The 25,647-nt window shown below is 35.6% G+C and overlaps 1 protein-coding gene across 1 annotated transcript in view; it reads right to left on the bottom strand.

The window, feature by feature from the left end:
• The window catches only part of sff (BRSK family serine/threonine-protein kinase sugar-free frosting), a 214,872-nt gene that overhangs the window by 37,243 nt on the left and 151,982 nt on the right, over window positions 1–25,647 (bottom strand). Inside the window, exon 11 of the mRNA XM_089088812.1 lies at window positions 7,460–7,617. Within this exon, the coding sequence (XP_088944938.1) occupies window positions 7,460–7,617 (158 nt within the window). The remainder of the gene's footprint in view (window positions 1–7,459; window positions 7,618–25,647) is intronic.

The raw sequence follows: 25,647 nt of genomic DNA, 5'->3' as shown, positions 1-25,647 counted from the left end.
AAATTGAAACTTTTGAAGACTGAGGTCTATGCAATTACAACAGAAAGATAGCCGTAAATAGTTACTAAGTCCCCATAGTCTGTATTTTGCAAATAAAAAAGAGTACCCACAATAAGGATCGATTTTGAAACTCTATCAAACACAATACAGACCTAAATCGAGACAGTTCATTGGGATTCGCTAACTAAATATAGTCAAAAAAGAAAATGCAAAATAAAAAAGATTTGAGTTTGATATAAAATATTAAGCTGTGCATCAAGAAATTTTTTCCGGTAGCCGTTCTTAATACCTCTTGTAGGGATTTTTTCAATCTAACTATTTAAATTATACACTTTCCTTGAATAATGCTTATAATAAGTGGACGATAGGGTTCTAGCCTGGATTAGTAGACCTGTGTAGCGTTGAAAGATAGTTAACTTGAGTTATAAGAACAAAACACAACGAGACAATATCACTGGCGTTAGTAGTTCTTAATTCCTCTTTCAGCCATTTTAGGCAGCAATGGGTCCCTTCTATTCACTTAGGTTCCGGTTATTTTCTATTTCTGTCGAAAAAAGAAATTTTATTTGTTCCAGTGTTTGCTATCAATTAATAATAACAAATAGGCAAAATAAAACCAAGCAGCGCAAAATGAAAGAATTCATAGAACAACTGGATAAATTAGAATAAAGCTAATTCCCAATGAGATTATAATAATACCGAGGTTCAATGCACACCAACCCTGTGGTAGCAAAGGGGATCGAAGCTCTGCTTGGCAATAAGGAACCCAGAGATCGTTCGCTACTTCTCCATAAAAAGTACCCAGAAATTGGAACGCCTATGTGCCAGCAATGGCTCTGGAAGATTTTTAAGCTTCACCCTTTATCAATTAATGTCAATGCTGAATCAGTTGAGTCCGAGAATATACTCGCTGATCTTTAAATTCACAAATTGCTAAAAAAAAAAAAAAAAAAAAATAAAAAAAAAAAAAAATCTGCAATCTTTTCGAAGCGCTATTTATAATATAAATAGTGTTTAGAGAAAAAAAACGCTACAACTAGCGTTCAAGGTTAAAGTCAAGTTATAGAAATGATTAAATAAAAAAAAGTTTTTTTTTCAACTGAAGGTAAGGTACCTCGCTTTTTACGCTGCAGTTCGAATTTTGTTCCATTTTTTAAGAATGACCCTTGAATCACAAAAGCCGTTTAATTAGAATAAATAGCTCTTTTGAAAACATTAAAAAAAACTTTAGCGTTAAGAGTGAGGTATTGACTAGGGACTATATAGTATAGTCCGAGACTATACTCGCTGACCTTTAAATTCACAAATTGCTAAAAAAAAAAAAAATCTGCAATCTTTTCAAAGCGCCATTTATAATATAAATAGTGTTTAGAGAGAAAAAAAAAACGCTACAGCTAGTGGTCAAGCTTAAAGTCCAGCTATAGAAATGATTAAATAAAAAAAAAAGTTTTTTTCAAGTAAGGAGCAACATTAAAACTTCAAACGAACAGAAATTATTACGCATATGAGGAGGTTCACCCCCTAATCAATACCTCGCTCTTTACGCTGCAGTTCCAATTTTGTTCCAATTCTTTAAGAATGACTTTTGAATCACAAAAGCCGTCTAATTAGAATAAATAGCTCTTTTGAAAACATTAAAAAAACATTAGCGTAAAGTGAGGTATTGACTAGGGGGCGAGCCTACTCATACACGTTATAATTTCTGTTCGTTTTAGTTTTAATGTTGCTCCTTACTTTCATTTGAATTTTTTTTTTTTTTTTACTTTTTGATAATAAAGCAGGGAAATCCGGCGCCCCCTTCATAGACAATTCCCTCCATGGAAAGATCCTCCCCCGTAAAGCCCAAGTTCGTTACCACAAACTGTTTGATATGCTAACATATCTTACACATCAATCAAAAATGTAACCTAGAGCTTGTGCCTAATAGAAATATACTATTTACAGAAGACAAGTAGATAAAAGCTTAGTTTTATTTATTTAAAACTGCACTTTTATATGAAAATACTTTTACAATTTGAAACCGTGTTAAGATTGTGGGTGGGAAGCAGGATATTAGAAGAACTAAAACAATTTTGAGTCGAATAATCTTCAGTTTATCGCAAGGGGTATTGAACCAAACTTATGGTCTTCCAAACGGACAAATACCACTTACTTTTCTTTTCCCACTCCTCATTCAAAATATCAAAACACACTTTCTGGTTGTGCAACAATTTTACATAAAAAAAAACAACTTTTCCTGGACATGACCCTACTTTCCGTGATGATAACAAATAAAACTAAATTCATGTTTCTATTAAAAAAAAAAACCTTCTGCTCAGTGATGTCATCTAAAAAAATTGTCGATTTGCTTTATATAACTAAGAACTAAACTTATACAAAACTGAATTTTCAGCCAATTAAAAAAATATTCGAAGAACAAAGCAAATGATTTGGGAAAGACCTCCGTCTTCAAGGCAAATAAAAAACCACAAAAGGAAAAAAGCTTGAATAACACTAGATAACAAGAAAGCAAGAATAATAAAAAAAAATTAGAAAGCACGGACTAAAAGAATCATAATTTAAAGAGCAACCGTCACAATTTAATATTAAAAGGCGACAGGAGACAAACAACAAAAAGAGCTCCATTAAGAATGGCAATTGTAAATGAAATTTTTCATTGCTCTAGGGGCAGCTAATCTTACCTTCAGTTTTGAAAAAGTCCACTTTTTCATTTTTTTTTTCCTTAAGATGTAACATAAGAAGACGTAAATTCAATAAGGCTTTTACATATAGAAATCGAGGAATTTTTCCTATTTCCCATGAATATACCTTTTAATTACTCAAAAGTCCCCTCCTCAAAAGACCCCCCCCCCCTCAAAAGACTGCTCAAAGGATACCCTCCTCAAAAGACTGCAACTGTAGGCTTTTGTTGAGAGAAAATTTAAGACGGTGTCATTCAAACATGTTGAAATTAACAATCAATATAGAACTTTATAAGCTTTTGCATTGCATATTTTTTTTTTTTTTTTGCATTCTCGAAATAACTTGTACAAAATAACACGACACCTCTGTCAACGATTCAGAATGAACAATCAAATACTTTTTAATCAGCTATCTGAAATAATGTTGTAATAGCCTAATTTGATAAAACTATAGCGGGCACTACCCCGATTTAATCTCTTTTTATTTGTGATTAAAAGTTTGTATATCTATGTACAGCATTCGGCAGTTAAATGCATATTTATTTATTTTCCTTTTTTGTACAAAATAGACTTGAAAGTATTACACTTACAATGCCGCAAAGTGATATTAATTAGTGCAATTTCTCTAACAGTTACTTGGTGAAAGTAACTTTGGCAGTAATCCGACTGTTCAAATGCTCTAATCCTTGTAATCTTTAAAGTTATTAAGTAAAAAAAAAAAAAAAAAGTTTTTTTTAAATCAAAGTAAGGAGCAACATTAAAACTTAAAACGAACAGAAATTATTCCGTATATGAAAGGGACTGTCCCCTCCTCAACGCCTCGCTCTTTACGCTAAAGTTTTTTATTTTTTTTAAAAATAGAGTTGTGAGAAAGAGTCTAATTTTAGCGTAAAGAGCGAGGCGCTGAGGAGGGGACAGCCTGTTTGAAAAATAAACTTTCGTCTAATCATTAACCACAAAGTGAAAAATCTTATATAATTTTGAAATTACTGATGATGATGAAGAAGTGGGGGTGGAGTCTTGTCATAACTAATATGCAAGTGGTGTCGACCTAGTCTAGGATCAATTCTGGTCTGTAAAGAGTATAGTTTCTTCTTTCACCCTCCCTCTAATCAAACACAGACTTAACTGGTGCATTTAGTCTGGTTTCTGTGACGTCCTGCCATTGAATGTTTTATTGTGAGATTTTGAGTCTTTGAGCCGATGTGGTAAGTTGCATTATGTCTTTTCAATTTTTCCCCTTTTTTTTTTTTTTTTTTTTTTTTTTTTTTTTTTTTTTACCAGTTGGTCTGAATTTACTGTATCGCAATAAAAGTTTTTCACTTCCTTGGAGATTTATTTTCTCGATTTCTTTTCTTCTTTTTTTCTCGATTTTACGCGGCTGGGCAATTAGTCAAGGCCCCCAAAGGTTGAAAAGCCTACAGAGAAGAATTTCTAATGTACCAAATCAGTTGAAAAGTATCAAAAAGCCATATTTAATACCTCTAAGTTTCTGAGGATATGCTACATTATGGTGGTACAATGGTTCCTAAGCCTATATGCATGCAAGCCATACATATAAAGCATTAAAATAGACAGCTGTTTGTAATTTTTATCTGACTAAGTTAGTTAATTTGAAATTTTATTTGTTTATTTACAGTCTTGGCTTAATTATACAGCTACTGTCAAGGGATCTTTCTGAATGGGAGATGAAGCCTGGAAAGTGTATTTAAAACCTAAATTCTCAACTGCTCTAAAATCCATCAGATGAATACTGGGGAACGGGAAATTTTGCCCCCTTACCTCCCTTTATTTGAAGGAATACATTTGGAATGTATATAATAATGCACATAAGCCAGAAACAACATTGCTAAAATGTTGCGCCTTGGCTAAAAGAAAATCTCTATTCACTCAATAATGCAACCTACCACAAATTATTGCCAGTCAAAGTCATTGGATTGATATAAACATTATACCAGATAAAATTTCAACTACTGACTACGGTTTTAAATTCTTGATATTTTATGCTTATCCTTACGCTTCAAACAAAATCTTTGATCTTTTGGGACCAAAAAAAGAATATAATATAAAATCCAGCATTTGAAGAGCCTTAAACCCCTTTTCAAACTTACAGTGAAATAAGTTTAGAAGTTGAACAGGTGAAATCAATGAGAAAGGCTTTCGATTAGCTCCTTATGCCTCTTACTAAATAGATTTGGCATCGTCAGCTATTAACTGGTCCCAGAGCGGGAAAGAATTCTTTGCTCAGAAAATTAAAGTCTAAACACCGAGCTATTGTCGTATTATTAATCACAAACTGCACTCTGCTATCCTAAGATCATTGTATTGGTTTTCAGCTAAGAACATAGTGTTAATTTTGACTAATTGACTATTTAGTTTCCGGCTAAGAACATAGTGTTGGTTTTGACTAATTGACTATTTAGTTTCCGGCTAAGAACACAGTGTTGGTTTTGACTAATTGACTATTTAGTTTTCGGCTAAGAACATAGTATTGGTTTTGACTAATTGACCACTCAGTTTCCGGCTAAGAACATAGTGTGGGTTTTGCCTAATTGACTATTTAGTTTTCAGCTAAGAACATAGTGTTGGTTTTGACTAATTGACTAGGCTATTTAGTTTTCGGCTATGAACATAGTGTTGGTTTTGACTGATTGACTATTTAGTTTCCGGCTAAGAACATACAGTTGGTTTAGACTAATTAACTATTAAGTTTTCAGCTAAGAACATAGTGTTGGTTTTGACTAATTGACTATTTAGTTTCTAGCTAAGAAAATAGTGTTAGTTTTGACTAATTGACTATTTAGTTTTCGGCTAAGAACATAGTGTTGGTTTTGACTGATTGACTATTTAGTTTCCGGCTAAGAACATAGTGTTGGTTTTGACTAATTGATTATTAAGTTTTCAGCTAAGAACATAGTGTTGGTTTTGACTAATTGACTATTTAGTTTTCGGCTAAGAACATAGTGTTGGTTTTGACTGATTGACTATTTAGTTTCCGGCTAAGAACATAGTGTTGGTTTTGACTAATTGATTATTAAGTTTTCATCTAAGAACATAGTGTTGGTTTTGACTAATTGACTATTTAGTTTCCGGCTAAGAATATAGTGTTGGTTTTGACTGATTGACTATTTAGTTTTCAGCTAAGAACATAGTGTTGGTTTTGACTAATTGACTATTTAGTTTTCGGCTAAGAACATAGTGTTGGTTTTGACTAATTGACTATTAAGTTTTCAGCTAAGAACATAGTGTTGGTTTTGACTAATTGACTAGGTTATTTAGTTTTCGGCTATGAACATAGTGTTGGTTTTGACTGATTGACTATTTAGTTTCCGGCTAAGAACATAGAGTTGGTTTAGACTAATTAACTATTAAGTTTTCAGCTAAGAACATAGTGTTGGTTTTGACTAATTGACTATTTAGTTTCTAGCTAAGAAAATAGTGTTAGTTTTGACTAATTGACTATTTAGTTTTTGGCTAAGAACGTAGTGTTGGTTTTGACTGATTGACTATTTAGTTTCCGGCTAAGAGCATAGTGTTGGTTTTGACTAATTGACTATTTAGTTTTCGGCTAAGAACATAGTGTTTGGGCTTGAAAATCATAAATGGTACACCCTGCATCAGTAAGTGTTTATTGTGTCAATTAAACTTTATTGTAGCAAAATTATGGAATTCTCAATAGGGATAAATTAAACTGGTTTTTCAATCTATTTTCGCTTTCTTTGTTTGTCCAATCCTTTTAAATATTTTTAGTCCTTTTATCTTTGTTTCACGATACCAGAGAACAATGGGAACGTGAAAAAAGCTCACTAAACTAAACCAAAAAAACGACAATAACAGATTCTTTTAGTTGCTTTAAAAAGTCTACTAGACCCGGAGTTCTTATACTGTGGCGCATATATCATTAGTGGCTCATTACAATATTTTTAGTTGTGCAATTTTAATATAAATATAAATGAATTCTAAAATGAATTTAAAATTTCGTCCCCTTTGGCACTTTGATGGTATAATTGTAGTATATATGCATTGTTTCATACTCTTTACTTAGGCTACAATATTGCGCTGGTAAAAAAAATTAAAAGTTTGAGAGCACCTGTAACAGTGACAGCAATTCGAAAAATGGGGGAGGGCAATTTTGTTATTTTTTCTTTTTTTTTTTAAATAAAAATGTTGAAGATATTTTTATGGATGTTTTTATTATTACTTCTTCAAAAATTACAACACAATACATTACATAAAAAACTCGATAGCCGCATAAAAGAAAAACGTCCTGTGGGTAGCTCTATCTTCTAACCATATTTTAATATAAACAATATTCAGTATATAATAATAATAAAACTAGTTTATTATTTTTCAAAAAAAGAAACAATTGATCTTCAAAAAGAGGTTTGAAATTTTTTTCCGTCACAACCTACCTACCTCCCCCTCCCGAAAACCCAAAAATTTAAATCATCCTTTTAAACCAAAAAAAAATTATTAGCCTTTCTTTTAAATGAAATTAAGTTACAGGTCGCTCTTATACTATCCGGGAGACCATTCCATACCGATACAGTATTGTTTGTAATAGCGCAACCCGACCTTGTTGAGTGTCAGATTTCCTGAGCCAGATGATCAACAAAAAAGAGTATTTTTCGATAACAATACCAAAAAGGGTATTTTTTTTTAATGCCGCCATTGCCAAAAAGATTTCGGCTACTGCCTTGTACTAAACCCTAAAAACACCCTGCATTTTTTCTTTCGTTTTGCTGAGAACAACACAAGTTTGAATAAAATAAGATTACCGATAGCAGAGCATGAACCAAATCAGCTTTTATTGTCGCTAAAGATTTTCCTTTCACTAGAATCGTGTATGTTTCATCTCGTTCTGATCCAATCAAATTCCCAAACCATGAACGCTTTGTCAGCTCGGGAGATGTCTCAGGCGTGAAGTGAAGCTCTTCTAAAAGACAAGAAGAAAACAAAAGAATAAATACGAAATAATTCGAAGTACTGACATCCTCATCAGGATTACAACAAAGGTGGAAATATTTTGTATCATTTTCGTATTAAATATTTATGACGTACTCCAGCCTTTTTGTGCATTAATTAAAAAAAACTTTCCGAAAAATAAGTTTTTCTAAGAAAAGTAAAGGCCATTTTAAACTTAAGCTCAGGAGATATGAATACCTTTTAAAATTCAAACACAAAACGACCAGAAATTACTATTAAAGAATAAATGAAATCGAAAACGAACAGAAATTAAATATACACTCATAGCAAGAAAACAAAATAAGTAATAATATAAATGAATAAATACATTTTAAAGCGAGCAATGCTTAGATTGAATATGACAATCAAGATGAAAACCAAAAAAATAGTTTGCTATTAAAGTATAAATGAAACTTAAAACGAACAGAAATTAAATAAACAATCAATACAAACAAACATACAATATATATCAATGTAAATGAATAAATTAATCTTAAAACAAGTGAAATTTAAATTGAATATACAAATCAAGTTTTAATCTAATAAAATTAACTACAAACAAGAGTTAGGGTATCGCATCACTGCAGAAGACTAAAATCTACTGCGTCATTGGTACCTTACTTAAAACTAAAGAAGTCATAAACATCCTTGGTGAATATAAGCAAGTTCAGAATCAATATTAAATACGGAATTATATTATTTGCTCAAATATCCATTAGTTTAAGATTTTTTTTCACTGTAATTTTTATTTTCATTTTCAATGCTGTAAGAACTGGAAAAGAATAAATTTGTAATATAAGAGTAATTCGTGATCAGTGAAGCGCCAATGACGCAGAAGGCTTTAGGTTTTTACAGTTAAAGAAGGGGGCAGTATCCAAATTTTGTTTGTAGTGAAACTACACTTATCTTGACCAATCTTGGAAAGAACTAATAAATTAAACTGAATATTTGATGTATAATGATATTAATTGCTGAAAGCTCATCAATCAAAATTTTACTGTAATTTAATATTTATTTTCAATATTAAGCACAAATGACAATATTTGTAATATAATTTGTATTCAGTAAAGCGCCAATAACGCAGTAGGTTTTAGGCTTCTGCAGTGAGGCGATACCCAAACTCTTGTTTGTTCGTTTTAAGTTTCATTTATACTTTAATAGCAAACTATTTTTTTTCGTTTTAAGCTTGATTTTTATATTCAATCTAAGCATTACTCGCTTTAAAATCTATTTATTCATTTATATTATTACTTGTTGTATGTTTTTTGCCATGATTGTTTATTTAATTTATGTTCCTTTTGGGTTTCATTTATTCTTTAAGAGTAATTAAATAAAAAAAAAAACAAGTTTTTTTAACTGAAAGTAAGGAGCGACATTAAAACTTAAAACGATCAGAAATTATTCCGTATATGAAAGGGGCTGTCCCCTCCTCAACGCATCGCTCTTTACGCTAAAGTGTTTTATTGTTTTAAAAAATAGATTTTTGAGAAAGAGTCAAACTTTAGCGTAAAGAGCAAGGCGTTGAGGATGGGACAACCCCTGTCATATACGGAATAATTTCTGTTCGTTTTAAGTTTTAATGTCGCTCCTTACTTTAAGTTTAAAAAAATTGTTTTTTTTATTTAATTTCTGATCGTTTTTTAGTTAATGCAGCTTTGATTTTGGCTAACCGTCATTGAATAAGTAAACAAAATTTGCATAAAAATTTTACTTTTCTTTTGCTAAATGGATGTCTTTACAAATTAACTTACGTAACTAACTTCTATATTCGTATATTTTTCTTCTGGCAAAAAATACAAAGTTGCAGATTTTTGCAGATATGAGCCTGAAACCTAATAGGGTTTTCTGATACGCTGAATCTGACGGTGTGATTTTCATTAAAATTCCTTCTTTTGCAGGGGATGTTTCCCCCTCTTTAAATATCGAGTAAATTTTCTCAGGCTTGTAGCCTTTGATGAGTAATACTAAACTTAATAAAATTTATATATTTAGAATCAGCATTATAAACACATTCTTTTGATACATTTATTGACATCAAAATTCCGTTTTTAAAAGTTTCGATTACTATTGAGCTGTATCGCTTGTTTTTTATTGTTTTTTTTTATTACGTATATGTTATTAGCCTACGTATATGAGGGGGTTCTCCCCTTATCCAATACCACGCTCTTTACGTTAAAAGTTAAAAAAAAAAAATTGATTCACAAACCCCTGAATCACAAAGGCCGTTTAATTAGAATAGATAGCTCTTTTGAAAGCACTAAAAAAACTGTAGTGTAAAGAGCGAGGTATTGACTTGGGGAAGAACCCCCTCACATAGGTTATAATTTCTGTTCGTTTTAAGTTCTAATGTTGCTTCTTACTTTCAGTTGAAAAAAACTTGTTTTTTTTTAATTTAATTTCTGATCGTTTTTTAAATAATACTTGGAAATCCGGCACCCCCTTCATAGAAATGTCCCTTACCCCAAAGAAACATCCTCCACGGAAAAATTCTCCAGAGTAACCCCCTACTCTAGCCTCCCCCCCCCCTTCCAGAAAAAAATCCTTCCTGAAAATGTCTGTATACTTCCCAATAACCAATAAATAATGCTGGCAAGTCCGGCGCCCCCTTCATGGCAATTTTCCTTCCCCCATGAAAACTTCCTTCATGGACAGATCCTCCAACATAACCCCCAACCCACCCTTCCCTCCCACTACCAGAAAAAAACCCTCCTGAAAACTTATGTATACTTCCCAATAACCAAAACTATATGTTAACATTGGGTAAAGTTCATAACTTTTAGCCCTCCCCCTGGGGACTTCGGGGGATTAAGTCATCCTAAAAGACACATTTATCATATTTTCGACCATGCTGAACAAAAGGGCTGTCTCAAAATTTTGATCGGGGGATTTTGGGAAAAAAATAAGCATGGGAGGGGACCTAGTTGCCCTCCACTTTTTCGGTCAGTTATAAAGAGCACTAGAAATTTTAATCTCCGTTCCAATGAACCCTCCCAAGATATTCTAGAACCAACAGGTCGATAAGATCAACCCTGGGGAAAAAAAAAGAAAAAAAAACAAAAAAACAAATGAACACGCATCTATGATCTTTCTTCCGGCAAAAAATGCAAAATTCCACATATTTGTAGATAGGAGCTTGAAACCTCTACAGTAGGGTTCTCTGATACGCTGAATATGATGGTGTGATTTTCATTAAGGTTCTATAACTTTTAAGGGGTCTCTCTCCCTTTTTTTGAAAATCAGCCATATTTTCTCAAGTGCGTAACTTTTGATGGGTCGTACTGAAATTGATGAATGATATATATTTGAAATCAGCATTGAAATCTGATTCTTTTGATGTATCTATTGGTATTGAAATCCCGTTTTCGAGAATTTTAGTTACCATTGAGCTGGGTCGGTTCTCAATTACAGGTCCTTACCACGAACTGTTTGATATCTGGTCGTTTTGAGCTTAAAGATTAAAAGTTATTCATATCTGCTGAAGCTTAAGTTTAAAATGGCCTTTACTTTTATTTGAAAAACTGATTTTTCGGAGTTTTTTTTAAATTAATTTTTGTTCTTTTTGATTGCAAAAAATTTCAAGTTTTTATTGGATGGGGGGGGGGGGTTGCTTACTTTCCGATTATTCTTGACTTTAAAAAACCGATCTAGAACTTTAAATTTAAATCGAATGTGGCTTTTTTCAAAGTCTATACGATTACCTCTTTGATAAAAACCTTATATATGAACAATAGACAGCTTGCATAACTTGTGGACAGCGATTGGCAACAATAAATGGATTGAAAAGATAGCTCCAATAAGGGCGGTTTGACCATTTCACTTGCCGACACAAAGGGATCACGACTGTTTGGAATTGACCTTAATAGGATTTTGTGTGCCAAAGCAATTTTGCATCTATCACAGAGTATGTATTTTAACCTTATAATTGGATAATTATAATAGATTTACTGTGTGTTCTTCCCATACAAATCTTTACTTGATTAAAGTCTTTGGGGTGGGGGCGGCTTAGTTGGCAGAAGGAAGAAAACTTTAGCTTAGACAGTAGGAGAGGGAGAAGGTGAGGTTGTAGACTCATCCAATACGAGGCAGAATTTCGCTTATCTCCTCCGTTCCCGATTTAGGAGATTAGACAGACTCATCGGGCTGTAGAATTTTGGACCGTTTGAGTTGTGGAAGAACTTAAAATACTCAAAAATACTTTATATTTTCAGTTATTGCAGGATTGATTTCATAGATTGTGGAATGGTGAGCTCCCTGGGCCAACATTTGGGTGAGCCTCAACTCAAAATATGCAATTTTGATTAATTGTTCCGTGTTATGTGCATATATTATTCTATATATGTTATTTTGAGTTATACATTTATCGCATTACGTTCATTTTTAAGGCTTGAGATCAAAACTGAAAACTTAGCGGAGACAGTGGTGGGGGGAAGTCTCCCCTCTCACATGCATAATTGAGCAGCCACAGAGAAAGTAAAACAAATGAAATGAATCTGTCTTTTGAAAATGTCTTGTTTCAAAAGACACGAACAAAATCGTCTAAAGGAACCTGAAGTGCTATCTCTGACATTTCCGTTGATTCTTTATTCCAGTTACTTTCAGATGTAAAATTTAGAATATTATCGAATGGGTTTAGTCGTCCGCTCCCTGAATAATTCACATTTGGAAAATCCACCCCTAGGAAATTCCTCCCGCCTCAAAGAACATTTTCTTTTCCTGCTGATAATTCCTCCGCGTTAAATTTCACCCAGCAGAAATTTCCCAGCCGTGGAATATGCTCCCCAAACATATTCCCCTCAGATAATTTTGGATATTCATAAAATTAGAAGCTGAAATATCTACTTAACTTTTTAGGTCAGAAGCAATGTTATAGCGTTACCTAAGTAAAGAGCCATAAGGGTTCAATGAACTAATACTTATTTATTTTTCCAGGGGCACTTTATGTGGAAGAGGTGGTCGCATAAACTTTGGAACGGGGTTCATTGAATTACAAATAAAAATTTATAGTGCCCTTACACCAGGGACGGATACAAGATTTTTTAGGGGGGGGGGGCGTAAAATTTGTTGATCCGATAAACTTGCGTTAGGAGCAAGTTTAATTAACGCAATCTTTCGTTAATTAAGTAAATTATATTACTTTAGACAACGTTCGGGGGGGGGCCTCACCCCTCCCCTGGATCCACCACTGCCTTACACTCTGTTTCTTTCCTTGTTAGGGAGGAGAGCAGATGCCTAATAGGTGCGTGTTAATACCAAAACATTCTAACTCTCATTGGGCCTTCAGGTATAAATAGAAGTAGTTCAAAGGGAGGAGTGGGAAAACAGGGCGTGGGTGCGGTATTTGCCCTTCAATCGATTTTGACTCGTAAGAGCTGGACTAGAACTTCCAATTTCCAATCAAATGAGCCCTCTCTGAAGTTTATACGAGAATCCCTTCCTGCCCCCAGGTCCTGGGGGGTTTTGTCGACGCCAGAGTTTTGTTACTTAACCTTTCAACTATTTTTAACAAAACTTTTATCTGTTGCATTTAGGGCGTGGAGGAGGGGGGGGGGGCTAGTTGCCCACCGATCTCTTTTGACTATTAAAAAATGTACAAGAACTTTCAATTACCAATCAAATGATCCCTCTCAAAAGTTTATACGAGTATCCCTTCCGTAAAAAATAATATGAAGGATTCGGAGAATCCATAAATTACAACCCTTGCTCTGAGGGCTGTGACGGAGTTTTCATCCTCAAAGACATAATTTCCAGACCTTAAAACTACGTTTAATAAAATGGCTGTCTCAAAATTTTGATTGGATGTGTTTGGGGAAAAGGTGGGCGTGAGAGGAGGGTTAGTTGCCCTCAAATCACTTTCGAATATTAAAAATGGGCACTAGCCCTTTGAATTTCCAATCGAATGAGCCTTTTTGAAGTTTCTGAGACACCGCCTTCTATAAAAAAAAAACTTATATGCCCCCAGAATATAACTTAAAACCCTTGCCTTGGGGGTTGTTGGGGAGTTTCCTCCTCAAAAACATATTTTCTATCTGAAAATCAACTACGTTGAACAAAATGGCTAAGCCGTCCAATCACTTTCGACTATTAAAAAGGGCATTAGCCCTTTGAATTTCCAATCGAATGAGCCTTTTTTGAAGTTTCTAAGACAACACCTTCTACAAAAACCTTATATGCCCCCAGGGCATAACTTAAAACCCTTGCCCTAATGGTTGTGGGGGAGAGTCCTCCTCAAAAACATATTTTCTATGTGAAAATCAACTACGCTGAACAAACTGGCTGTCTCAAAATTTTGATTGGATGTGTTTGGGGAAAGGATGGGCAGGGGGGGGGACTAGTTGCCCTCCAATCACTTTCGACTATGAAAAAGGGCACTAGCCATTTGAATTTCCAATCGAAAGAGCCTTTTTTGAAGTTTCTACGACAACGCCTTCTATAAAAACCTTATATGCCCCCAGGGCATAACTTAAAACACTTGCCCTGAGGGTTGTGGCGGAGTGTCCTCCTCAAAAACATTTTCTTTCTGGAAATCAACTACGCTGAACAAAATGGGTATCTCATAATTTTGATTGGATGTGTTTGGGGGAATGATGGGCGTGGGGGGTAGTTGCCCTCCAATCACTTTCGGCGATCAAAAAAGGCACTATCCATTTGAATTTCCAATTGAATGACCCTTTTTTGAAGTTTCCACGACAACACCTTCTATAAAACCTTATATGCCCCCAGGGCATACCTTAAAACCCTTACCCTGAAGGTTGTGGGAGAGTGCCCTCCTCAAAAACACATTTTCTATCTGGAAATCAACTACGCTGAACAAAATGGCTGTCTCAAAATTTTGATTGGATGTGTTTGGGGGAATGATGGGCGTGGGGGGGGGGGGCTAGTTGCCGTCCAATCACTTTCGACTATTCCAATCGAATAAGCCTTTTTTGAAGTATCTAAGATAACACCTTCTACAAAAACCTTATATGCCCCCAGGGCATAACTTAAAACCGTTGCCCTAATGTTTGTGGGGGAGAGTCCTCCACAAAAACATATTTTCTATGTGAAAATCAATTACACTTAACAAAATGGCTATCTCAAAATTTTGATTGGATGTTTTTGGGGAAATGATAGGGATGAGGGGGGGAGCTAGTTGCCCTCCCAATCATTTTCGACTATTAAAAAGGGCACTAGCCCACAGAATTTCTAATCTAATCAGCATTTTTTGAAGTTTGTATAACAAAGCCTTCTATAATAACATTATATGCCCCCAGCGCAGAACTTAAAACCCTTGCCCTGAGGGTTGTGGCGGATTGTCCTCCTCAAAACATTTTCTTTCTGGAAATCAACTACGCTGAACAAAATGGGTATCTCATAATTTTGATTGGATGTGTTTGGGGGAATGATGGGCGCAGGGGGGGGGGGCTAGTTGCCCTCCAATCACTTTCGACTATTAAAAAGGGCACTATCCCTTTGAATTTCCAATCGAATGGGCCTTTTTTGAAGTTTCTACGACAACACCTTCTAGTAAAACCTTATATGCCCCCAGGGCATACCTTAAAACCCTTGCTCTGAGGGTTGTGGGGGAGTGATCTCCTCAAAAATATATTTTCTATCTGGAAATCAACTACGCTGAACAAAATGGCTATCTCAAAATTTTGATTGGATGTGTTTGGGGGAATGATGGGCGTATGGGGGGGGGCTAGTTGGCCTCCAATGACTTTTAATTATTAAAAAGGGCACTAGCCCTTTGAATTTCCAATCGAATGAGTCTTTTTTGAAGTTTCTAAGACAACGTCTTCTATAAAAATCTTACAAGCACTCAGGGCATAACTTAAAACCATGGCCCTGAGGGTTGTGGGGGATTGTCCTCCTCAAAAACATATTTTCTGTGAAAATCAACTACGCTGAACAAAATGGCTATCTAAAAATTTTGATTGGATGTGTTCGAGTGAATGATGGGCGTGAGGGAGGGGGGGGGGGCTAGTTACCCTCCAATGATTTTCGACTATTAAAAAGGACACTATCCTTTTGAATGTCCAATCGAAAGAGCCCTTTTTTGAAGTTTCTACGACAACGCCTTCTATAAAAACCTCATATGCCCCCAGGGCATAACTTAAAACCATTGCCCTGAGGGTTGTGGGGGAGTGTCCTCCTCAAAAATATTTTTTCTATCGGTAAATCAACTATGCTGAACAAAATGGCAAAATCAAATTTTTGATTGAATGTGTTTGGGGGAATGATGGGCGTGGGGGGAGGGGCAAGTTGCCCTACAATCACTTTCGACTATTAAAAAGGGCACTAGCCCTTTGAATTTCCAATCGAATGAGCCTATTTTGAAGTTTCTAAGACAACTCCTTCTATAAAAATCTTACATGCCCCCAGGGCGTAACTTAAAACCCTTGCCCTGAGGGTTGTAGGGAATTGTCCTCCTCAAAAACATATTTTCTGTGAAAATCAACAACGCTGAACAAAATGGCTATCTCAAAATTTTGATTGGATGTGTTCGGGTGAATGATGGGCGTGAGGGAGGGGGGGGGGGGCTAGTTGCCCTCCAATCCCTTTCGACTATTAAAAAGGGCACTGTCCTTTTTAATTTCCAATCGAATGAGCCTTTTTTGAAGTTTCCACGACAACGCCTTCTTTAAAAACCTTACATGCACCCGGGATATAACTGAAAACACTTGCCCTGAGGGTTGTGGGGGAGTTTCCTCCTCAAAAATATATTTTCTATCTGGAAATCAACTACGCTGAACAAAATGGCTATCTCAAAATTTTGATTGGATGTGTTTGGGGAAATGATGGGCGAGGGAGAGGGAGGGGGGGGGCTAGTTGCACTCCAATCACTTTCGACTATTAAAAAGGGCACTAGCCCTTTAATTTTCAATCGAATGAGCCTGTTTTGAAGTTTCTACGACAACACCTTCCATAAAAACTTTATACGCCCAAAGGGCATAACTTAAAACCCTTGCCCTGAGGGTTGTGGGGGAGTGTCCTCCTCAAAATATATTTTTTATTTGGAAATCAACTACGCTGAACAATATGGCTACATAAAAATTTTGATTGGATGTGTTTGGGGGAATGATGGGCGTGGGGGGGGGGGGGGTAGTTACCCACCAAAAATTTTCGACAATTAAAAAGGGCACTAGAACTCTCGATTTCCAATCGAATGAGCTCCCTTTGAAGTTTCTACGACGACCCCTTCCATATGAAGTGCCTCTGGGGAAAAAAAAAAATAATAATAATAATAAAACATTGGAGCCGTATGGCCTTTACTATAGGCAACGCTACAGCGTTGCCTCTGACCTACAATTGAATTTCTGGATTATATTCAGGTATATTCGAGTGGGGGGGGGGGTGAGCAAAAAACTCCAAGTAAAATCTAATAATACTGTATAAATTTGCCAGAGTGATAAATGGGCACTGGCAACAACAAAAACAACAAAAAAGTTGCAGAAGTATATTTCCCCATCTCGAAAAAATAAAAAAAAAGAAGAAAATAGCCCACGATGTTTTTTTTTTTTTTTAGCGTGTCGGGACGATGAATTGAAACAGAATTTTTTGTTCAAATTCAGACTTGATTAAATGATAAGGAACTTCATCAACACAGAATGATAAAGTTCTTCATGTGAAATTTTAAAATAATCAAAGATAAAATATTCCCACATTCGTAATTTACGAAGAAACCTGGTTTTTTTATTATTTTTTTTTTTTAATTCCTAATCATTATTCTTTAGTTTAATATCCCAATCGATATTTCTTGAAAGTTTCAACTTAATACTCTTAGCCGTTCCTGAGATATTGCAGCTGCACCCACTGACAACTGGGATGCACAGAGCTCAATATTCCCTGAAAGTTTTACCTTTATACTCTAAGCCTTTTTGGAGACCCAGGATCAAACATGCCCACTTTTCCAAATAACAAACCGTATATGTAAACAATGGGCAACTTGCATAACCTATGTCCTTTGCCCCAGGGGCTGGGTGTGAGTGTGGGTTATGTCATTCCCGGAAACATAGTTATTTGAGCTTTAGACTGTTTTGAAGAGTAAGGTCATTTCAAAAATATTATCGGAAGCCATTGGGGGGAATGCAGCTAAAAAGTAGCATTGCCTCTGATTAAATGGTATTCAGTGTATATATTCTTACTCGGAAGCTAGAAAAGAACGAACTACACGAATTTAGGCCTTTAGGCAGCATAATCACTAAAGCATTTCATCACATCCCAGAGAAATAACTATTCCAAAGATACATGTGTTATATGTCTAGTCAAAAGATACATTTGTTAATCTTGTATATGAAGATGCAGTTTTTGTCAAAATTTTTATTTTATTTAATATTATCTTTCGCTGCTTACAAAATGGTCGCAGATATAAAAATTAGCTCTCGAATGAGCCCCTAAACATCTCTGAGATATTTTAGTGCCCAGTAGCGGCGACGAAAACAAAATGAGAATAGAAAAAAAAACACAAAAAAAACAGGAGGCCAATCAATGTTTGCCTGTAATGCCAAAAAGTAATTTTTCTTGCTGTTCAGACAGATTTATGCTGCAGTGACTGAATGACCATAAAATTGCGCTGCTGAAGAAACCCGCATTTTGTTTTTGGTCTCCAATAAGCTTTATTTTTAATAATTGTTTCCTAAAATTGGATGCATCGTAAAGCTTTTTATGTTAGAAAAATTAAATTTTCTTTATCGTTCTGCTCAGAATCCCGGTAGGCTCTTATAGCTAGAAAAGAGGATATTTTTAGATAAATTTGGAGTACAGCACATTCCTATATCTTTCGAATATCAGCTCAAAAACTTTTCTTTTAACAAATGAAACAACAAATAAATAAAACAAAAATGACTGCCACAGCATAAATGAATAAAAGGAACCTAAAAAGAATAGAAATTACCACAAATATTAACAAGCTAGTGCGATAGTAGCATGTTTATTGCATTTTTTTTGCTATAGCATCCACACGGAAAAAAAACGACAAATACAAGTGCTATCTCGTCAAGCCCCCTGAAGGCTAGAGTGTGATTTGTACTTTACTGAAAACTAGATGGATTGCTTCAAAATTACCAATTATTGTTTCAAAAGTATAATTAAGGTATAATTTTTTCAAACTTTGGATACAATTTAACTAAAAGGAAAACCTGTGACGAAAAAGGTGCATTTTTTAAACAGTAAAATTAAATTGGACGTCCCCAGTATTGAATAAAATAAGACTTTTCTTTTTATCCTTAATTATTTTTCTGTGGATGTTTAGCATACAAAATACTAAATTGTTTAAAACATATATCATTTTAAGTTTAAGTTTTCACTCACTCAGTTCCTTTTTTCTGCTCCTTCTAGGTTTGAATAACGTTCTTTGCTTATATGATGTTTTTTTTGTTTTTTAACATTCTTTTTAAAATCACTCCGTATAAAGATCAAAGAAAATTATTGCTGACAGATGATCATCATCAAAGTCCTATTTTGTCTCTGAAAAAAAAGCACACGCCTACAACTTTAAACAGCAGAAACCCACGAAATTCAACTGAATTCTGAAGTTGTGGTAAACAAAAACTTTACCAAGTCTCCTTGAAACCTAATGAAACTTATCGTATTGAATTGGTTATTGAAGAACGTGGCACCATTGTGTTTGGATTTGCTTTGTGAAAAGACTACTATAACAAAAAAAAGAACTCTTACTTAATTCTTATCAGCGAAGCTCTGTTTTGTTAGATTTTTTTTATAATCGCTTTCATTTTAATCCAAATTCATGGGATAGGTTAGGTTATTTTTAAATAATTAGGGCAGGTCATTGTCTGAAAAATTTCCAAAACAGGAAAGAAAGATTACGAAGAGGTAATTCTGGTGTTGAGTGGTAACCGGGTGCAAATATAATGATGCCAAAAAAGGTTTTTATCTTATATACATTTGCGATAATTGTTACAATTTCGTAGGATTTCAATTCTACTTGCAACTAAAATGTTAGTAATAAACATCTGTTTTTTTTTCATTTTGCATAAATACAAACGTTCCTGATAAGCAAACTTGTCGGGTATGGCAAATACGAGCAACATACCAATGTGGTATATTAGATATCCTTGTATGGGTAAACCAGATGTAAGGGTGTATGAGAATAATACAAAATAGTATTGACGCAATTGAAGTAGGTAGTGAAGTTAATAATTGGTTCGGTGCACAATCACGAATTAAGCAGAGTTGTGCACTAATCCTGTTTATACATAAATAGTTTAGTTTTTTTTTTTAATCAAAATCACTAAAAAACTTAACTTTCAAAAGTACCTAACAATCTATGCTCCCTCTATATTTACAGGCTACTGATAAGAAAAAAAAAGTTAACTACCAAATTAACATTCTTATTTTAGCTCCCTTTGTGAAAAACTGAGGTTTTTTCAAGTACAAAACTTTAAGAAATGGCGTATAGTTGCGGCTATGGTGGCACTTAGTGGATGCTCTGCGGTTTCCCAAATTTCGTTTTAAAACTTATGATTGCTGCACCAATAAGCAGAGGAACTACTATTAATTCAGTCAGAGGAGGGGTCAGAGAGAAAAACCAAAAAGATGTCTAGATAGTGTAGGGGGGGGGGATTTTTCAAGCCGAAAAAAAGAAAAGTAATGCCACTACTACTACTACTAACAACTCACTGCAGCATCAAGCCGCCTGAGGTCAACACAGCTAGGCACACTCCTTCTCTATCCCAATATATTCACCAGTTTCCTTCTTTACACCTTCCCAAGAAGTCCCAATTTCCTTTAAATCCTTTCTTATGATCTCTTCCCAGCCCATTTTGGGAGAACCTGTTTATCGTTTGGTCCTAGATGGTTAGCCAAAAGGGCAAACTTTGACTATCTGCCATCCTTCATCCACAAAACGTGTCCTAGCCATCTCAGCCTTTGTCTCATTATAGCCCAAGAAAGCAGGATAGACCCTCATTTTTTTTTAATAAGGCTTACTATTTGGCATACGGTCAGTCAGACATGTACCCAAAAGAATTCATGGGCAATTCCTCTGGAAAACATATAATAAATCCTCCTCCGTCTTACGAAGCACCCACGTTTAATAATCATACTTGACCACTGTCACCACTATAGATTTCAATATTCTTATCTTGGTTCGGAGACTTTTTTTTGCAGTTCTTCTTAAACTTTTACAACTGTGAAAAAAAACCGAGCCTTGGTTATTCTAATTTTAATATCTTCACTGCATCCACCATATTTACTAATAGATAAGTTGATAGATAAGCTATCAACTTGATGATCTTCTCAACTGAAACTCCTCTCTTGAAACTGAATCTACAGCATCTCTAAGTCTAAAAAGTATTGTCCCACTAAATAATTTGCTTCCTATAGAAACCAAGGCAATGCCAATATAACCAGGGGCAAGTCCCCATCATTTTTATTGGAGGGGCAAGAGGCGTCCATATCAGGATATTCTCAACTGATCTCCTCAACTGAAACTCCTCTCTTGAAACTGAATCTACAGCATCTCTAAGTCTAAAAAGTATTGTCCCACTAAATAATTTGCTTCCTATAGAAACCAAGGCAATGCAAATATGACCAGGGGCAAGTCCCCATCATTTTTATTGGAGGGGCAAGAGGCGTCCATATCAGGATAGTGAAGAGGCATGGGAAATATAATAATTTATTCTCCATATTATTGGGGGGCAATTGCCCCCTCCTCCCCCCAAACGACGTTCCTGATAATGACAACACTCACTCTTATCACATTCTTGTAGAGAGGTTTGATTAAAATTTTACTAAGATCGCTAGGTACTTCCCCTATTCCAAAAAATAATATCCATAATATTCAGTTATTTTTCAATAGCATCAGAAACACCAAATTTAAAAACTCATTTACTACACTATTCGGACTTGGGGCCTGATAGTATTGAAGCCTTATTGTTTTTGAACCTTTTACTACTGTATACGTCTCCTAAAGTTATTCAATCCATCTTCTACATTGTCAAATATTAGACTCTTGAGTTTAACATTCAGCTGTTCCTAGAAAGTATCTTTCAAAACCTCATCCTGGCATCTACTAACATCATAACATCCTAGAAGGTAGTTACCCTTCCTAAATTTTAGCGTTAGATTAACCCAAGACACTACTAGATGGTTATCTTTACTTTTAGCATCAACAACATCACTCCTACATACCCTAGTACCTTGTATCGATCCTAGCAGTCTTCGGTCTGCAATAACATAATCAATAAGGGTGGTCGTCTTACCATCATGCGAGTACCCTGTTAATTTATGAGCCATTTTATAACCAAAAATACTGTATTGGTGATAATTAGATTGTCATGTCTACAAAATTGTAGGAGTCTATAACCACCACTATTATCCTTTCCTACACCCAATTTACCAAGTCTAGAATACAATCTATTCCTATTTCTACCGGCCTGGAAACTAAAATCCCATAATGAAATTCCATATTTCTACCTGGGATACTGTCTATTTGTTCCTGTGACTATAAGTAAAATTCGTCTGAGCCCTTTCTGTCTCCATCAGTCGGTTTTACAGGGGCATTTACTACTATGACTGATACCTTGTAATTTTTTGTCGTAAAATAAGCAAATAGCATTCTATTATACCTTCCAAACTTAAGCAAGACTTAGCAGCTTCCTTATTCATCATCTTATAACCCTATAATTTTTAACTTGAAAGATTTTGTACACTTCTTTAATACAAACTTAAATTTGGAAATTAAAACATAAATTTTATAAGCATACATCACAAAGAAAAAGCCTTCGGCTTCTCTTTATTTTTCATATCATTTTTAACATTAGGTTTTGGTACTTGCAAAAGCACGTACATATAGAAATTTTCTCTCAAATAAGCCGCTAAACAGCTCTCCATGATATTCCAGTAAAAAGAAGTGATTTTCGTTGCTGTTCAAGCCAGGGGGCTACAAATGTCCTGAGTAGGGGTTTCGATAATGGCAATTCCAATGGTATGAATTCCATCTCGATTACGTTCATAAATTAATCATTAATCAATCTAGAGTTTAAAATAGGGTTAGGAACTGTGTTTTCACTTTTCTACCACCCTCGGTTCTTCTCTCAGTGGCGTTAACTGGGGAGAGAAGGAGCACTGGCCCCGAAGATGTTTGCCCCCCTCCTAGTTTTTAAAAGTTTCTTTTTTCGGTATTATAATTAAAAAATGGTTTTCTGTACTTTCATAGGAAAATATTAAAAACAAAAAAATCAGCCACCCCCTTCCCTAAATTTTTAAAAATAGGCCTACATTTTTGACCCCCCCCCCCCTCCCCCTATTTTTGTGAACTGATGCCACTACCTTCTCTCCTGACAAGACTAGGAAAAGTCTATGATAGCAAAATTCAAACTGAAAAAAAAAAAAAAAACAAGAAGAAAAAAAGGAAGAATTCGAATGAACTCAGGTAGAAAACCTTATAGAAAGAGAAGTTATTTTTGCGGTTTTACTCAGGCCCAGGTTTACCAATAGGGCCACTAGGCCCGGGCCTAGTGGCACACAATGCCAGGGGGTGCAATAAATTAATCACTGAGTGATTTTTTTTCTTAACAAAACTGAATTGATGTGATTTATTGTCAAAGTGCCAGGTGCACACTACCACCGCGCTACCTATTCACAGAAAAGTGATTTTTAAACCAACACAAGAATTCCGTGACCCTTTATAAACTGTCAGATGTATTCCGAGAATGACAGCTGAAAGTCCAGTAACAACTCTCTCTCTCTCGTTACTTTTGGCTCATCAATTCCGTTCTGCTCAGTGCTATCACTTTACCCAAATTTTTGGGTATTTCCCCAAAAATCTCGCAAAAACACTTGGGCCTAGAAGCAGGGGCACCATTTGGGGGGGGGGGGCGTCAGGGGGGCCATTGCCCACCCTAAATTTTCTGGGGGGCCCAAGCGTCCTCCCAAAAAGGCTTTTTTTTTCTTTTACAAAATATAAAGGAACAAAATTATAATTAGCAATTAGTCAAAATTTTGAAACTGCTACCTTTATTTGTAGATTAACTTAGATAAGAGTGAGATTAATAGTGCAACTGGGTCGTGCACAGGGTTGTCAACTGGACATATTTTATGTCCAAAGGACATATTTCTATGTGCCTGGACATAATGACATAATAGGGCAAAAATTGGACACGTTTTAGACATCTGGGACATAAAGTAGGCAAATTTTCCAAAGTTATTATGTAAAACAAATTGCTTTCATAAGAAAAGTACATTCATCACCAAAAGAGTGCTAAGACTTATATCTACTTATTTTTTAAGCTCTGTATTTATTTTCCGGGGTTGCTTGCTCTTCCCTGAAGCAAACTTTCTGAAAATGCCTTCAAAGGTTTTGTTGTTTTGTTCTTTTTTCTTCTGCAAAGCACTGTTAATTTTATGGATAACAATGCTACATGGGTTGAGGGGCATAAGCCAAAGATTGTCGTTTTTTTTTTCTTTTTTTTCTTTTTTTTATTGTTGTTACCACAAACTTTTGCAGTGCATATATCAATAGATTTTCTACAATTCCGACTGGTGATATGAAGCCGCATTCGATTTGCTGTAGTCACGCTTCACGTTTCGCCATTTGGTCCAAAATTATGAACCTGTTCGGCGGTCACATTATCAGTAGTTCTTCAGGCTAAATGGGAGAACGTAGCAGAAAAAATGCAAATAAGCCCACAACGGAGAAGGACTTAACTGAAACTACAGCAAATCGAACGCGCCTTTAGCTTATTTGCGATCTGTCATGACACCCGAATCATTCATTCAAGGACTACTGCAAAGGCTTTTTGCGATTTGGGTTGCTATTGCATTGAGCCCAAAGTTTATGTTATTGTCTTTACGGGTAGATAAGGATCAACGCATATTAAATCATCCGAAAAACGCCCTCTTTGGCTTTGCTGAAATTTCCTGTTTTTTTTTCCCGAAGTTCGATATACTTTAGTAAACTGTCACACCATGGAGGAGTTCTAGCACTATTTTTCCCGAACTGCTGTGCCGAAAGCGGAAACTGCTACGCAGTTTGGACTTAACATACTAAAAAAAAGCAACTGTTTAAATGTTGAAAATGAGTTCAATAGTGCTTCAAAGTACAAGAGTAGCTTTGGTATATCTTTCAGGTGCATGACTCAGCACCCGAACAATCCATTGCCATCGCTTTGGGTCCTTCGAAGGACGTGGTGGTCGGTCAGATCGAGCTAGTAGAAAACGAGACGACTCAAAGAGACACTGCGCCAGTCACTGCTCAAGAGGCACAATCTGGACGAGATACCAATCGAGATGAAGAGCACCATCGTTCAAGTGGTCCTACTGATATTTTTTCATCCTCCCACGACCATCCATGTCAACCACAGCTAATACGGTACCCCGCGCAGATTTCAGCAAACGGCAAGCTATGACGGTAATTTAATATTTCGAATTACGGAAAGCATCCTTTGCTTTAGTACTCAGTCAAGGGAAACTAGGTTTTCTGTTTCTGCTGCAGACACTTTGGCGGCACGTCAACCCTTCGCGGGCAGAGATACGGGGCGAGGCCTTTCATTGAGACCGGCGTTAGAAGATGGAAGGACATCTCAAGCGTTCTAGAAGAGCATGCGAAGTGACCGCCACAGGGACAGTGCAGTTTCGTGGACGAAGTTCAAAGCTATACAAGCCAAGGAGATGCAACCCATCGCATCTGTTTTGTCAACGGACAGGAATAAGGAGATGAATGAAAACAGGGAACACGTAAAGGCTTTACTAAAAGTAACGGCCCTACTGGGGCGACTGGGTACAGTCTTCCGCGGCCACGATGAGACTAAATCTTCGGCAAACAAAGGACATTTCGTCGAAACTTGCAATCTTCTCGCCGAGTATTCTCCCAGGCTTTTCAACAAGCTACAAAGACTATACGGCCACTATACGTCCCACGAATACCAGAACGATCTAATTTCAGTTATCGGATCTAGGTTTCGGTCTACAATAGTGCAAGAAGTTAAGCGTGCCAAATACTTTGCTGTTCTTGTCGATGAGACAAAAGATATTTCGAAGAAAGAACGGCTCGCCATTCTTC

The sequence above is a fragment of the Artemia sp. Qi Xiang Cuo genome, chromosome 5 (genome assembly GCF_049724085.1).
Source record: "Artemia sp. Qi Xiang Cuo chromosome 5, ASM4972408v1, whole genome shotgun sequence".
Lineage (NCBI taxonomy): Eukaryota > Metazoa > Arthropoda > Branchiopoda > Anostraca > Artemiidae > Artemia > Artemia sp. Qi Xiang Cuo.
The sequence above is the reverse complement of the archived record's forward strand: the minus strand, read 5'-3'. Positions and strand labels throughout refer to the sequence as shown.